Here is a 14609-nt window from a genome sequence, read left to right on the forward strand (position 1 = left end):
AAGGAGGAGGAGAAGGAGAAGGAGGAGAAGGAGGAGAAGGAGGAGGAGAAGGAGGAGAAGGAGGAGCAGAGATGATGGCAACATTCACCATGCTGCTGACCATTCATTCAACTCACATGAATAAATCACCAAACACACGAGAGGGAGCAAAAGAAGGTTACGGTTACAGCAGCAGAGCATGATGGGTAACAGCACAAAAGAGTCACTGCGTCACGTCTACGAGGTTCCTCGTGCTGACCGCTGGGCTTCAGGAACAGTCTCAGCCTACAGCCAACCAGGAGTGCACGGAGGAGGGATGTGCACGACATAAGTGGCCAGAAAAAAGGACGGAACCATTATGGTAGAAAACAGAGAGATGGAGGTGGAGGAAGGGAGGCTGGAGGGGAAGTGCTGAAGAAAGAGCGCTGAGTTACAGAAGAACTGGAGCCTGAGGTGGAGAGGAGGAGGGTAGGAGTGCTGGGTGGGGGGGGGGGGGGGAGGGAGGGAGGGCGGGAGGGAGGGAGGGCGGGAGGGAGGGAGGGAGGGAAGAGCCTGTTTGTGGAGGAATGTCGTCAGTCTGGGAGATGGGATGGAGAGATCACCCTTCCAGGTGTTGGAGAGGTGAGGGGACGGCCAGAGCAGACGACCGTGACCTCCAGCCTGAGAGCCAGTGTCCCCCCAGTGATCGATGCAGCTTTGGGACCCGGAGCAGAACGAAGGTGAGCCCCCCCCCCCGTCAGACTTTAAAGGAAGTCAGTTGTCATTTATGTGGGGCAGACATGCAGCGTCTCCGCACGTTCCCAATTCCAGGTGTTTCCTGATGTGGTTTGAAACAACCCTGAACTGTTGTTACGGAGGAATCGTGCTTCATCTTCACGTTAAAGTTAAAGCTCTGAATATCGGCCCTTTTTTGGTCTGTGTAGAAACTGACAACCGTGTCCAAACCACTGCGTTCAACCCTTCAATAGCAGCGAGCGATTCTCCTGAACGTCCGATAACACAGCAGTTCAGGGAAATTGGAGTCGGCACCAGCGGGTTGTTGGTTTAATCACAAAGTGTCTCCATGTCTGCAGGGTTTGTTCATTCATTTATGTCCCATCATCCTCTGTTTTTATGCTTTTGCCTGATAGTATCAGAGTAGATGCAGGTATTCTGTCGCCTTCATCAGCACAATCCTCTGCGTCCAGTCGTGGGCGTGTTGAGACCTGGGGGGCCTATTAATAAAGGGACATTATGTTGGTGACAGTGGGTTGGGAACGCTATGGGGGGGCCTGTTCTTGCATGTTCCACCGTGCTTTGTCCTGCAATTTAGTTTGCAGAGAAAAAACAGATAAAAGAAAGTGTCGGGGGGGTGAAATGGATGTTGACACTTGTCAGGACTCTTAGGGACTGTTTGTAAAAACGTGTTTTCCCTGTTAAATGACCGGGCTCACTTCCATCATGTGGCCATGCAGCTCTGCGTCTGTAGCGTTTAAGGAATAAAAGTGCTGCCATGACCTGCTAAAGAAGACACTTCAACTAAAAATAACTGTCCCAGATACCCAGGACACTTCCATGAGAGGGGGCGCAACGTTATCTGAACATCTCCGCACTCATTTTTCATGTCTTCAAGTTTTCAGTCACGAAAATAAAACATCTTTTTCTAGCGTTCTGATATGGCTGCATTTAAAGCAGCTAAGTGGCTGAAGCTGAGTGGCAGCAATTACTTTAGTCAGTTCTGGCATTTCAGTGTTGAGAGGACACGCAGCGTGCACGTGATGATGAGCCTGGCATTACAAGGTGTGTGTGTGTGGGGGGGGGGGGGGGGGGGTTGGCCCGCAACACACATTTCCAGCTGTTTTAGAATGATATAGACTCCTCAAAGTGAGCTCATTGTGTCTTTTCCTACTCCCACATTACATGCACACACACACACACAACACACACACACACACACACACACACACACACACACACGGGAGGATGATCATGACCCAAACCGACAAGCTTATCGTTGAGTATTCAGCTTGCAGGGTCAATGGGCGCCGGTGCCAGGCCTCGTTCTTCTCCTCCCGTGTGATTCCACACTATCAAATCTAAGAAAATGTTTTTAGATTTTAGATTTTAAGAAGTGATCCACTGACTGTGTGAAAAATGATAATGTTGAGTGAGAATTCAAATGTACTTTTCTCTTTTTTCCCTCCATCTTCTCTTTCTTCTCTCAACTAGTCATGAAGCAGTTTAGCGTTGTTCAATCATCATCTAAAACATAACATTGCTATATTAGATATGCTCACATTGTTGGTGTAACGGCATCTTCTGCATGTGGTGATGATATTATATTACATGGATGCTGGACCTGAGGAGGCCGTCAGTAGCTGAGCACCTCTGCTGCAGCTAGTCCTCCTTCTGTTTGTGGTCTCCGTTATTGGGCTTTGACTAAAACAGAGCATTTCTGACGCATATACATTCTATATTTATGAGGATGTCATATCATGCATAATAGAGGAAAAGACTCCCCGTTCATGAGTGAAGGGTAATGGAAAAGGTAAATATTCATCCTTAATGGATGGGCCATAACTGAAAATGTCTAAAAATATTTCCCCTTGTTACAGTTTGTTGCCCCTTTCTGTATATAGACTGGGGTAAAAGCCGTGGGTGTAAATATTTCATGATGATGGAGCTGCGGATTTTTCTGTAAAGCTTCAGATGAATAGGGGTCTGTAAAAGTGCCCCTGGACAAATTTCAAGGCGTTCAATAAGTTTGAGGTTTTATAGAAAAGTGCAGTTATGAGGTAATAATCAATCTTGCACGGCTGGTGCTCAATAGAGAAATCCAAAGTATAAAAATGGGATATTTCATTTTAGGGCTCTTTACATTTATGAGCACAAATTCCCCTCCTCATTTCAGGACTAGAGGCTCTCATTTAGACTCCATTAAAAATACATTTTTCTCTGTGGTCAAGCTGCCAGGGTGACGTACGAAGGGGAGCAGGACACATCACTTATCTCTTAAAAACATAGAGGCGGATTTTTGTTTGACCTAATCTGTGATGGCATATTTAATGTCATTAGAAAATTCATTTAAAAACTTAACCCATAGGCGTGTTTCCACCGCGGGAGTGCCTGGTAAATAGTGGAGGCAGTACTTCCAGAGCTGCTCCGCTCAGTTTGGGGTAGGACCCCTCGGTGGCATCGCCAACTTTGTTGTGGGACATTTTTGGATGGGTTGTCACCCGAGCAAAATTAATACCCCAGGAGTTTTGTGGGGTCGTTCTAAGTACCTAGACTGAAACAGAGACTCTGTTGGACCCCATAAAAGTTCCTGTAAATGGCCGATCGGGGTAGGTTCCTGCAGAGGAGCCACCCCAATGGTTCTTGTAAAACTGCCCCAGAGTTCCCACAGTGCGCCTCCTCTGGCTCCAGCAGTAATCGAAGGAAAGACCTAAGTGATACGACCTCAGCAAACGTGCGGTTAAACCCAACATTTCTCCTTGAAGTGACAGTTCCAGCACCATCTGGGGGCTTGCAGCTTGCAGCAGCTACCGTTAGCTTCATTTGTATCATATCATTCATCACATTTATCCATCGTTGATTGTGGCCCGTGATCCAATATTTCTTTTCAGGTCAGTATATAACGATGCATGACGGCAGACGGAGGTTGTTATGGAAGCCATGGTTCCTCTGACAGCAGCCTTTGGCTCTTCTGCATGGTTGGGTCTTCTTCACAGGTTGGCTGGCCAATCACAGACAGGAATACCACGATCCTCAAGCCAGGTATTGGTCATCTGTGGGCAGGTGCCGAGCTCTGTTGGAAAATGAGATCAGAATTTCCATAAAGTTGGTCAGCAAAGGAAGCATGAAACCTCCTGGGAGAGGGCTGCACTGATCCTGCACATGGCTCCCCAAACCATCACTGCCTGTGGGAACCTTAGGCTGGGACTCAAGCAGCTCGGATCTCCACGCTTCCCTTTGGTCTTCAGCCCCGGATGTTGTCTCTGGTTCCTGAGTGGCCTGACACAAGGAAACGTGACAGTTGTAGTTCATGTCCTGGTTAGGACTGTCTGTACTGAGCCTATAAAATAAGGAATTCATGGGAACAAAGCAACTTCTGATGATCTTATTCACTGAGATGCACCAGTATGTAGGACTGGAAGATGAGGACAATTCCAAGAAGTGCTCAGATGTTCAGACAATTTTCTCTTTTTGGTCTGATTTAATCGTCCTCTCCTGTCTTGTCAGAAGGGGTTCAAATAACAAACAGAGAGTCAGCTGACTTTATTTACATATATTCTATTTACTTTTCTCTATAAACTCCTCAATGAACAGTAAATATATAGCTCTCTCTCTCTCTCTCTCTCTCTTCTCACACACACACACACACACACACTCCCTCCCCCTGTGCCTGGTACTCTATCTCTTCACTCTGGGGCAGAAATGAGTGCCTGGTATTTTGCTCTTCAGCAGTAACGACTCATTCATGCTGAATCTCCTTTACAATACTCTAACAAGATTATCCAATTAGTTACTGTTGGCTGCTGTGTGTGCACGTGCATTTGCACATGTGCGTGTGTGCTTGTATGGTCAGTTGAGAGGCAGATGAGCAGCAACATGACGGATGAAACGTCGGTAGCACACACTTCATTCTCAGTTGCTGAGATGCTGTCACTGATTCACAAACCAGCAGATACACACGTGTGTCTGTGTGCATCTCTGTCCTCACTTTACCTACAAATAAAGGACCTAAATCCTCATTCTACTAGCAAAGTGGGGACCGTGAGCAGGAAGTGGCCCCACAACCTAAAACCCTGTTTGAGACGCGGTTAGGGTTGAGGTTAGGTTAGGTTAGGTTAGGTTAGGTTAGGTTAGTTAGGTTAGGTTAGGTTAGGTTAGTTCAGGTTAGGTTAGGTTGGTTTAGTTTAGTTTAGGTTAGGTTAGTTCAGGTTAGGTTAGGTTAGTTCAGGTTAGGTTGGTTTAGGTTAGGTTAGGTTAGTTCAGGTTAGGTTAGGTTAGTTCAGGTTAGGTTAGGTTAGGTTAGGGTTAGAATCCTCATTTTACTGGCAATGTTCGGACATTTTCCTCATGAGTTCAAAAGTCTGTTGTCTGTGTATAAGTTGTTATTTTCTTTTGTTGATTATTCCGAGAGAAGAGAAATCTTTAATCTGCTTCCGTTTTTGTTGTTAACTCCCTTCGGAGGTCTACACATGTATACTTTCCTAAAACCTGAAATCAAAGGGAATTTGAAAATGAGAAAATGAAACTGTCATTTACAGGTTAGTGTAACAGCAAAAGGGTCAGGGTTAGGGTTAGAGTTAGGGTTAGGTTAAGGTTAGGGTTAGGGTTAGGGCTAGGGCTAGGGTTAGGGTTAGGGTTAGGGTTAAGGATAGGGTTAGGGTTAAGGCTAGGGTTAGGGTTAAGGATAGGGTTAGGGTTAGGGTTAAGGCTAGGGTTAGGGTTAGGGCTAGGGCTAGGGTTAGGGTTAGGGTTAGGGTTAAGGATAGGGTTAGGGTTAAGGCTAGGGTTAGGGTTAAGGATAGGGTTAGGGTTAGGGTTAAGGCTAGGGTTAGGGCTAGGGTTAGGGTTAAGGCTAGGTTAGGTTAGGGTTAGGGTTAAGGCTAGGGTAGGGTTAGGGCTAGGGCTAGGGTTAGGGTTAGGGTTAGGGTTAAGGATAGGGTTAGGGTTAAGGCTAGGGTTAGGGTTAAGGATAGGGTTAGGGTTAGGGTTAAGGCTAGGGTTAGGGCTAGGGTTAGGGTAAGGCTAGGGTTAGGGCTAGGTTAGGGTTAAGGCTAGGGTTAGGGTTAGGGCTAGGGTTAGGGTTAAGGCTAGGGTTAGGGTTAGGGTTAAGGATAGGGTTAGGGTTAGGGTTAGGGTTAAGGTTAGGGTTAGGGTTAGGGTTAGGGTTAAGGTTAGGGTTAGAGTTAGGGTTAAGGTTAGGGTTAAGGATAGGGTTAGGTTTAGGGATGGAGAGGAGTTCAAACAAAGAGCCTACATAAAATGCTCGGTGCTCTTCAGACGACACACAAACCCAGAAGAATAATCTCTGTTTGTCTGACCCCGATAGACAGACACAGTGAACTAGATAGATTACACGTGCATCTGTCACAAATTACCATAAAGACAGTGAGAATTAAAATGACACCATCTGGCAGCGAGGCAAAGTTGAGGTTCGTTGAGGACGGAGGAGGGTGCGGCGGTTGTGGCGAGGCAGGTATAAATCCTGGATCTTTAGAGCGCTCCGCTGCCTTCGGCTGGCTCCGGTAATGGATTGGCCACGCTCACGCTGTGTGTGTCTGCCTGTCAGGGGGTATTGTCAGTGGTCCTGCGCGGGACATGGCTTTGTGTCAGGCAGGTCAGCTGGGGCTTGGAAACATGGATGGCACACCACCCGCTCACACGTCACCCCCCCAGTTTTTTTGTGCTGACACAGAAAAACAGGCAACCAATCTGCTGTCAGATTAGATCCACATGTACAGCCAAACAAAGCAGGCCCGCCTCCCATCCCGGGTCTCCGCACGTCTTAGGTCACACTTTGCCCTCAAAAGTGGGAAGGTCAAAATATTTGTGCAGCTTTGCCAGATCTGCGCAGGCATAAAAACAAGTTTCAGCATTTGCATCAAATGGAAGTGAAATTGGCCAATTACCTCACGGAGAACATAAAAGCCCAACAAGCGGAATGTGCGAAAAGGGCAAATAAAAGAACAAAAAAGAAGTAAAAAAAGAACAATGGAGGACCGAGTAGCGGCTGAAAAGCATGAAATACTGCTTTACTGGAGGGTGAAAAGGATGTGGGGAAGAGTTTCAGACGTGTGATGTAACAGGAGGCAAAGTGTCGTAGAACTGCTGGCACATGCTGAAAGAATAAAGCTACTTCAGAAATGCCCTCCCCCTTGATTTGTGTGTGTGTGTGTGTGTGTGTGCGTGTGTGTGTGTGTGTGTGTGTGTGCGTGTGTGTGCGTGCGTGTGCGTCCGATTGTGTTTCTTCATCCATGGAGGTGTTTGTCCGTCTTCTCTGTGGGAGACTGAAGTCCTGACTTCCATAAAGAGGCTTCTGCTCCGGCAACCAGACTATGAGAGTGTGTGCTGTGTAAAGTTGTGTGTCAGGAAGTGGGCCTGTGTGTGTGTCCATGCGAACAGACAGCATGAAGGTAAGTTGGTGGTAAATCACGATAAAAGTGAGGCTCTCCAGATCTGATATTGTGAGGACGAGTCATTCATTTAACGCTAAAATATGGTCCTTTGCTGTGAGGAGAGAATACATCAAGAGTCCAAACAAAGAGCGGCACACTTCACCAGACAAAGAGCGAGAAGAGGAGGGCCAACCGCCCTTTTCCCCCGTCTAACATGAAGTGTTGTTTGTTCAGGGTGGGTGCAGGGTGCACCCGGAGAAATGGATGGATGGATGGAGGGAGGGAGGGAGGGACTGATGGGATAAAGGGGAGGTGTTGAGCTGTGTGAATGGTTATTATGCTCTGAATTGATGCACAAATGGAGGGAGTGTGTGGGTGATAGCAGGGAGAGTTTGGGGTGGTGGAGGGTGGGGGGCGGAGTGGGCGTGAAAGATCTTTTGTGAAGGCTTCGAGTTAATCACTGGAGCGGCACACGCCAGTTCTGTGGCAGCACATGTTGTACAGCGGCTCCCCTGGGGTGGAGGGGGGTCCTGAGACACCACCCCGCCACCACACACACACACACACACACACACACATTTACATATCAGTTTTAATGCTGGGTATCTGGAAAAACAGAAGGCCCACCCCTTCAGCAGAACATTCAGCAGCTCTTTCTGTGCTGATAGTGTGAAGTTTACATTTGCTGCTGGTTCATTCAAGGGTGCACACGCTCACACAATCGGCCTGAGCTGTTCCTCCAGGACCGGATAGGTGACTCTGCATGGACTTGGTTACAGAAGGATGCACTTTAACCCGGCAGTAAGTATAATCCATAGCTTCATTACTCCTGTTCTGTGCTAGCATGGATGCTAATGTCAGAGAGCGAGATTGTTAGCTGGAGTTTACATTATTGCCTGAAAAACGAATAAATAAGTCTGATATGAAGTGTTGTGTACGTCAACAGCATAGAGATTTTTTATAATTTAGTTCAAGTTTACAAATGTGTCGCTATTTACAGAGACTTGAGATTTCATGTCATAGTTTCCATGTTGAAAGTAACATTTTAATTTCCCAAATGAAACCAAAATGATCAGATTTCCTCTCGTCACCTCACGTTCACTGAGCTTTTTAGCCCACGTAAGAAGATGAGCCATCCCGTCTCTGTCAGACTCCAGTGCTCCTATCATGTTCCTCATTGTGAAACATCTCAAACAGCTCATTGTTGTTTTCTGGCATGATTCAAAATAAAAGTGACTGCTCATATTTCCTGACAAACACGGCCCTGAAACCATTAATGAGGAGTTCTCCTCCACACCACTGAATTGTACACTGACAAGTGACTTATGGTGAGCCATCATAATGTCATGCATCATTACTGTGGCAATTATAAACTGCTTAAATGTGATAGAGCAGCTGGTTGTGTGGCTCAGGGGCCTGAGCTGCTAATGGAAGCTCCCACCACCACTGAGTTGACTTTTCCCTCGTGGGTTGGAGATAACAAGCAACATCTGAGGTCTGGCTTTCTCTGAAAGGAAAGTGGAGACAATGACCAAAGAAGCTCCCCATCCCCTCTGTCCTCGTCATATTAGAAACTTAAATAAATTCATTCAGACTAAATTATACATGCAATACTAGCAAATGAGGGTATTCTGTGGAAAATACATATGTTTCATGCTACTCGTGTGGCTGCACCAGTCCAGTGTGGACGAAGCTGTTAGCAGCCTAATTGACCGTTTGTTTAGAGGAAGGGCACCCGTGGAGTTATTTGTCAAATCCAATGGCTGAGCCATAAATCTAGACACACAAAGCGGGACAGAGATGGACTCTTTATTTACTTTGTTTTACGACTGTTAACACACCTGCTTCAATGCCGACAGAAGAGGACACAATGGCGTGAATCCACATCGGTCTTCTCCGACGTCTTTAAGATGCTTGATTCTGCTTTTGTCCTTGCAGGCGCTGCCACTGGCTGCCCTGGGGTCATGAGATGTGTCTTCCAGTTGCTCCTGTTTAACGCCACGACCTCACCTCCACCACCCGCTCACTTATGCCTGCCAAACCATGGGTAGTGTCGGTAGCGTCGTCGGTGGCGACGGCCTGAACAACAGGCACTGCCAGGCGTCTGACTATAGGATAAGAAAGGGAACAAAGCCCCACAGGAGGAGCGGAGGCTGCAGCCTTGACGGGCTGCTTAATTGCGGCTTCACTCAGGGAACCTCATCTAACGACCATCCCTCCAAAGGTCTGTCCCACTCACGCTCGGGACGGAGTGAGGACTTTTTTTACATCAAGGTATGTTTCAGATAATGCACAGAACACGTTTGTTCCACTTCATTAAACCAATAAAAGCGTTTCATTTGTACTCTGAAAGGTAAGCCATAAGCCGAGGTCAGCGTATGACAGAGGAGAATCAATGGACAACCAAAGAGGCGGGAATACGAGACGTGAGGAGGCCGATGGGCGACTGCAACCGTCGCTGCTGCTCATGCCAGGAAGGTTAACAGAGGTGCTGAGCACAATTCGGTTTTCTTCTCTTTGATTTGCAGAGTGTCAGTGAGAGAGAGAAACTGGAGCAAACCAAGGGCGTGATGTCAGCAAAACAGCGCTCTCAATCGAAATAAATAGGAAACTGAAACAGGGGCTTAGCGCCAGATTAATCCCAAGCTAGACGAAACTACTGAGCAACAGATTCCAGCATGTTTCTGCCCCCAACCATGGGGCAGAACCTCAGACACAACCTTCATAAGCTTCTCTTTTCATCCTGGCTATGCTGATCCACTAGCATGCATTAATGTTCCCGTATATAACTGAGAGAAATTGATTTCCTTGGGCTTGCTTAGAAGTGCTGTTTGCTATAATTTTTCTTTTCTGGGCAATATTTTTAGTTGGATTTTAGCCAACCTCAGCCAAATTGATAACATAATCATTTCAACAATAAGAAACATCCCAAAACATGAAAGGTTTCTTTAACAATGTTGAATTTAGATAACGGGTCCAAATACACACGTAGGAGAAGCCATTGGGTTGTATTTCCTCTTTTTTAATGCTACGATATTATGCGCTAATGCTAATGTGCCCATCTGGGCGAAGCTCTGTGCCCACTATTGGTCCAAACTCTGACCTCAATGATGCGTCTTACAGTTGGTTTTGATGAGTCCTGATTAATTGTTCGGTCAATGTTGGGAAAATCTTGAGTTTTCCTGCCACAATATTAAACTTTAGCGCTCTTTACGTTGCTACGCAAGCTGGCCAGAGCGTAACATTTACACACTAAATAGGAACCAGCCTAAAACTGAGCCCATCTGAAGGTCACGAAATGGGATTGAATTCTTTTTTGGAGCAAAAACTAAATAAATAGTGAAATTACAACTTTGTGAGGAATGATAAGACAAACCCAGAGCTGACCCGATGGCAGCATGTGATGTTTTGAGCTGCAGTAGTAGCAGGAAATAAGCTCTGCCTATGTATCACGTATTCCCCAAAAGTGCTCCAAAATACAGTTTTATGTTTATTTAATTGACTAAAGTGATTGCTGTGGTTATTTTCCCACTAAAGCTGTAGTCCAGATGTTTTAAAGCTGAGGTTAATACTTGCACAGCAGATATTTTAATCATCATTTGCTCATGATACCTCTCACTTTATTAATCATCCTGCGAGATTAATAGCCTAAAAATTCCTTAGTCTTCTCCATTTCTATGCCTAGAAAACCTGGGAAAATCCAACTATCTGCGTTATGAGACTCAGCGTAAGTTATTTATTCTGCAGGGGTTGGTGGCACAGGAAGGAAAGAGGTATGGGGAAGCTTTCTGTCAAATAAAAAAGAAGAAAGTTGGGTGGTTTGGGACAGGGACTCGTGGATACAAAGAAAAAATGAAGAACATCCTCGTAGTCATGAAGTCAGTGAGAAGGAATGCTGAGCTCACAAGCTTTACCTTTTCCACTTCAGCAGCGGCTCATATTATTAATATCATAGTGTAGAGCTATTCATCTTCCACTAGACAGCACATGGGGGAGAGATGTGGGACGCAGAGGGAAGAGAAGAGCGCAGAATCTAGGGGAGGCACGGCGCTGCCTGTAATATTTGTGGACAGCACAGGCGGGCTATGTGGAGTTTAACTTCATCCTGGAAATGAGTTTCCTCATCTCAGAAGATCTGTTGAATTTTACTTGCAACTACTTCTGTGTGGCTTTTATTAAAGTCTGCTTCTGGCAGTGAAATCTTGCATAGTTCACTGGTTCTGATTGTAATATGAAAGGACATAATTGGAAAATGTTGCTTTCATTTGTGCAGACCTGCTGCTTGTGACAATACTTCTCTCCACCAAAACAAGCTAATATGATTTCCAGGTTTCTGAACGCGACCCATCAGTTTCCTTTTTGCACGTGCACAAGGGCTTGCTTTTTCCATTCTGTCAGCTATGATGAGCTACTGAATATAAAAACACAAAACAGGGAAGAGCAGCTCTGACTGTGTGTCATCTCACTCTTTCAGACCTCCACTGAGAAGTCACTGGTCCGCTCTACTGCCTTCAACCCTGTAATTCCCCAGAGTTCATCCTGCACTGAGCGAGGCCGCAGCAGCCTGGACAGCATCCTTTGTCCTCCTCAGAAAAGCAATCTGGACATTAAACAAAGGCACAATGCCTTCTCAGGTAGTTGCTGATACATGAATGAAAATGAACCTTTGAGATGACCCAGAGATTGAGGTGCAAATGTCATGTCTCTTCATTCAGGGACGCTCTCTGACTCTGGAAGGAACTCCATGTCTAGCATGCCCACCCACAGCAACAGCGGTAGCCTAAATGCTTCCTCAGGCCCAGTCAGTCACAGCGACAGCAGCTCAGTTCCATCAAACAGCCTCAGCAAGGGATTAGAGCCCGGCTTCCCTCCACGGGTCAACGGCAACACTGTTAACCCCGACAGCAGCAACGGGGCTGGATCAAACAACAGCAGGATGACGAAGACAAACAGGGATGCAGCATCTCCACTGTCCTCTGATGAGCCAATAAGAAATCTGTCTGAAACCTCGGGTGGGATTCGATCCCCTATTAGTCCTGACGAGTCGCTGATCGAATGTCTGGAGCAGCGACTGCTGGAGAGGTCGACTGAGCTGCAGGAGCTCCAGGTACCGTGGCTATCATCATGAAACGGTGCATTTGTTCTGTACTGAGCCAGCGTCTCCATACAGGCCAGTTTTGAGGAGAAAGAAGAGGAGACCTGCCAACTGTTTGACAAAAGACAAAGGAACTGCACCGAGGAGATGGAGGGGCTGAAGCAGCGATGTGCCACCAAGTTACGACAAGTTTCCCAAATAGCTTCAAAAACTCAACAAGCACTTCAGCTGCAAGTCAGCCAACTCCAGGTCAGCCACTTCCATCTGTGATCCATCCATCAGATAATCTTCCTCCCTTGAAATGAGTCGGTGACGATGCAGGAAATGGAGGCATGCGTCTCACAACTATGAATAAGGAATCCATGTTTGTGCAGGCAGAGAGGGAGAAGCTCCAGGGCGACGTCTCAAAGCTGAGCCAGGAGAAGGGGCTCGTGGAGCTCAGACTGAGGTCCTACGAGACCGAGAAAACTCGGCTCGCTCCGACACTTGAGGAAACACAATGGGAGGTGAGTCCACGCCGTGGATTCTGTTACCGCCACTTCAGGGTGGTGGGGCTGGCTAACGTCTCTCAGTGGGGGCAGAGGACACCCAAGGGTCTCCACTCCAGTTCATGAGCATGTCTATGGACCCCTGTAGGGGGTAGCGTAGGTCCCTGTGATCCCCCTCCGAGCCGGCGCCGAGACATTTACGGAGGAAATATATAATAATAATAACAGCTTCCTTCACAACATTGGACTCCAGAACAGTTGTTCTGTAGCCACAGCACACGTTCAGAACATGTACAGTTTATGAACGTGCTCAAACTCATTTTGCATCTTTCTGCAAGTCATCAGTGGAGAAGCAGGTGAAAATTCTGTATTTATATTTGCCAGAGGATCAGAAACAGATCCAGCTTGAGGATGATTTTGCTCCCTGTTGGTCAGAATCGCGGTTTTCTAAAATGCATTTGACCAATTACACCAAATTTAAGTACAGGAGAAATGAATCTCTTATCTAATCTGTTACTTTAGTAATTATTCCAACTGAAAATAACAGTGAAAAGCCGCCGGCCACGACTGCACCATCTTGACATGGGTGTCTTCCTGCCTGTCTCTAAATGCAGGTGTGCCAGAAGACAGGTGAGATCTCGCTGCTGAAGCAGCAGCTGAGGGACAGCCAGGCGGACGTCAGCCACAAGCTGAGCGAGATCGTCAGCCTCAGAGCATCGCTGAAGGAGAAGGCTGCCAAGATGGAGCTGCTGGAGAGCCAGAGCAGAGAGCACGCTCAGCAGCTCCACTCTCGCACCATCGAGGCGGAGGTCGGTACATCGATGAAGCAGTTCATCGCACACTTGTGGATCCAATGTTCGCGTTTGTGTGCAGCGTTCAGCTCTGACCTTCTGCTGCTCCCCTTCTAACACGGAACACGAGGAGCTCAGTAGCAAAGCGTCAGTCAAAATGATCCGGTTGATTCACCGTTTGTTTGTTTGTTTGCTTTAAATTTTGGAATTCAGGTGTCCCAAAACGAACTGCAGCGTAAGAAGAACGAGGCTGATTTACTGAGGGAGAAGGTGGCCACACTGGAAGCGGACATTCAGGAAATGAAGCAGGAGCTGACTGTGGCCCGAGAGCAGAGGTCACAACAAACCTTGAAAGCTGAGCCCAGTTCCCAGGTTCTGGACAAACCAGTCCAAGGCCTGGAGGAGGACGCGGGACATGTGTGCACAGAATCGCTCCAGAGGGAGGTGGAGAGACTGAAGCAGCAGCTGAGGGTGGAGAAGGAGGCGCGGGAGAGGCTGGCCAACAGCTTTGAGCAGGAGCGGCAAACATGGAACAAGGAGAAAAGCAGGGTCATCAAATACCAGAAGCAGCTCCAGATCAACTACCTGCAGATGCACAAGAAGAACCAGGACCTGGAACGGGTCCTGAAGGAGCTCAGTGCTGAACTGGAGAGCCGGACAGAGCTCGGCATGGACGTCAACTACATCTCAGGTTTGCAGACATATGATGACGTCATTGCCACAGAGATTTGACTGCAGGACGGCGTCCAGACCCGTCTCACGCCACCCGGCTTTAAGGTGGCGTCGCAGCTCGCAGGTCATCGGGTCGGCTGCTTTATTTCATAGAAAATGCTCCTAGATTAAAACGGAAATAAACTGAAACTTTCCGACATTCTTAGCACTTGATCGGTGATTCTGATCATTGTTCTGAGCTGAAGCAGAGCAGAACTCACGCGTGGAACGCTGGATTCTTCTCTCTTCCTTGGACACACTCTCCGCTCCCTCAGTGGATCACGCATGGAAAATCCTCCAACAGCATGAAACTTCCCAACAGTCCAGCAACAGTCCAGCAACAGTCCACCAACAGCCCAGCAACAGTCCACCAACAGCCCAGCAACAGTCCAGCAACAGCCCAGCAACAGTCGCTCAGTCACAGACTGCAGTAACACAA

General features: G+C 47.2%; 1 protein-coding gene across 2 annotated transcripts; it reads left to right on the plus strand.

Annotated features, from left to right (window-relative positions):
* Positions 1-525: 525 nt before the first annotated feature.
* On the plus strand, positions 526-14576 carry lzts1 (leucine zipper, putative tumor suppressor 1). Of its 2 annotated transcripts, none has more exons than XM_057033855.1 (9): positions 526-698; positions 9024-9359; positions 9439-9573; positions 11560-11719; positions 11801-12192; positions 12256-12429; positions 12555-12686; positions 13283-13477; positions 13673-14576. In XM_057033855.1, exons 2-9 carry the CDS (start codon positions 9129-9131, stop codon positions 14189-14191), a joined length of 1938 nt encoding a protein of 645 aa, XP_056889835.1. In that variant the 5' UTR covers positions 526-698; positions 9024-9128; the 3' UTR covers positions 14192-14576. The 2 variants fall into 2 exon arrangements, with proteins under 2 accessions (XP_056889835.1, XP_056889834.1); XM_057033854.1 differs by lacking the exon at positions 526-698 and adding an exon at positions 7558-7886.
* Positions 14577-14609: the final 33 nt, after the last annotated feature.

Source organism: Takifugu flavidus, chromosome 5 (assembly GCF_003711565.1).
Source record: "Takifugu flavidus isolate HTHZ2018 chromosome 5, ASM371156v2, whole genome shotgun sequence".
In the NCBI taxonomy this organism is placed as follows: Eukaryota; Metazoa; Chordata; class Actinopteri; order Tetraodontiformes; family Tetraodontidae; genus Takifugu; species Takifugu flavidus.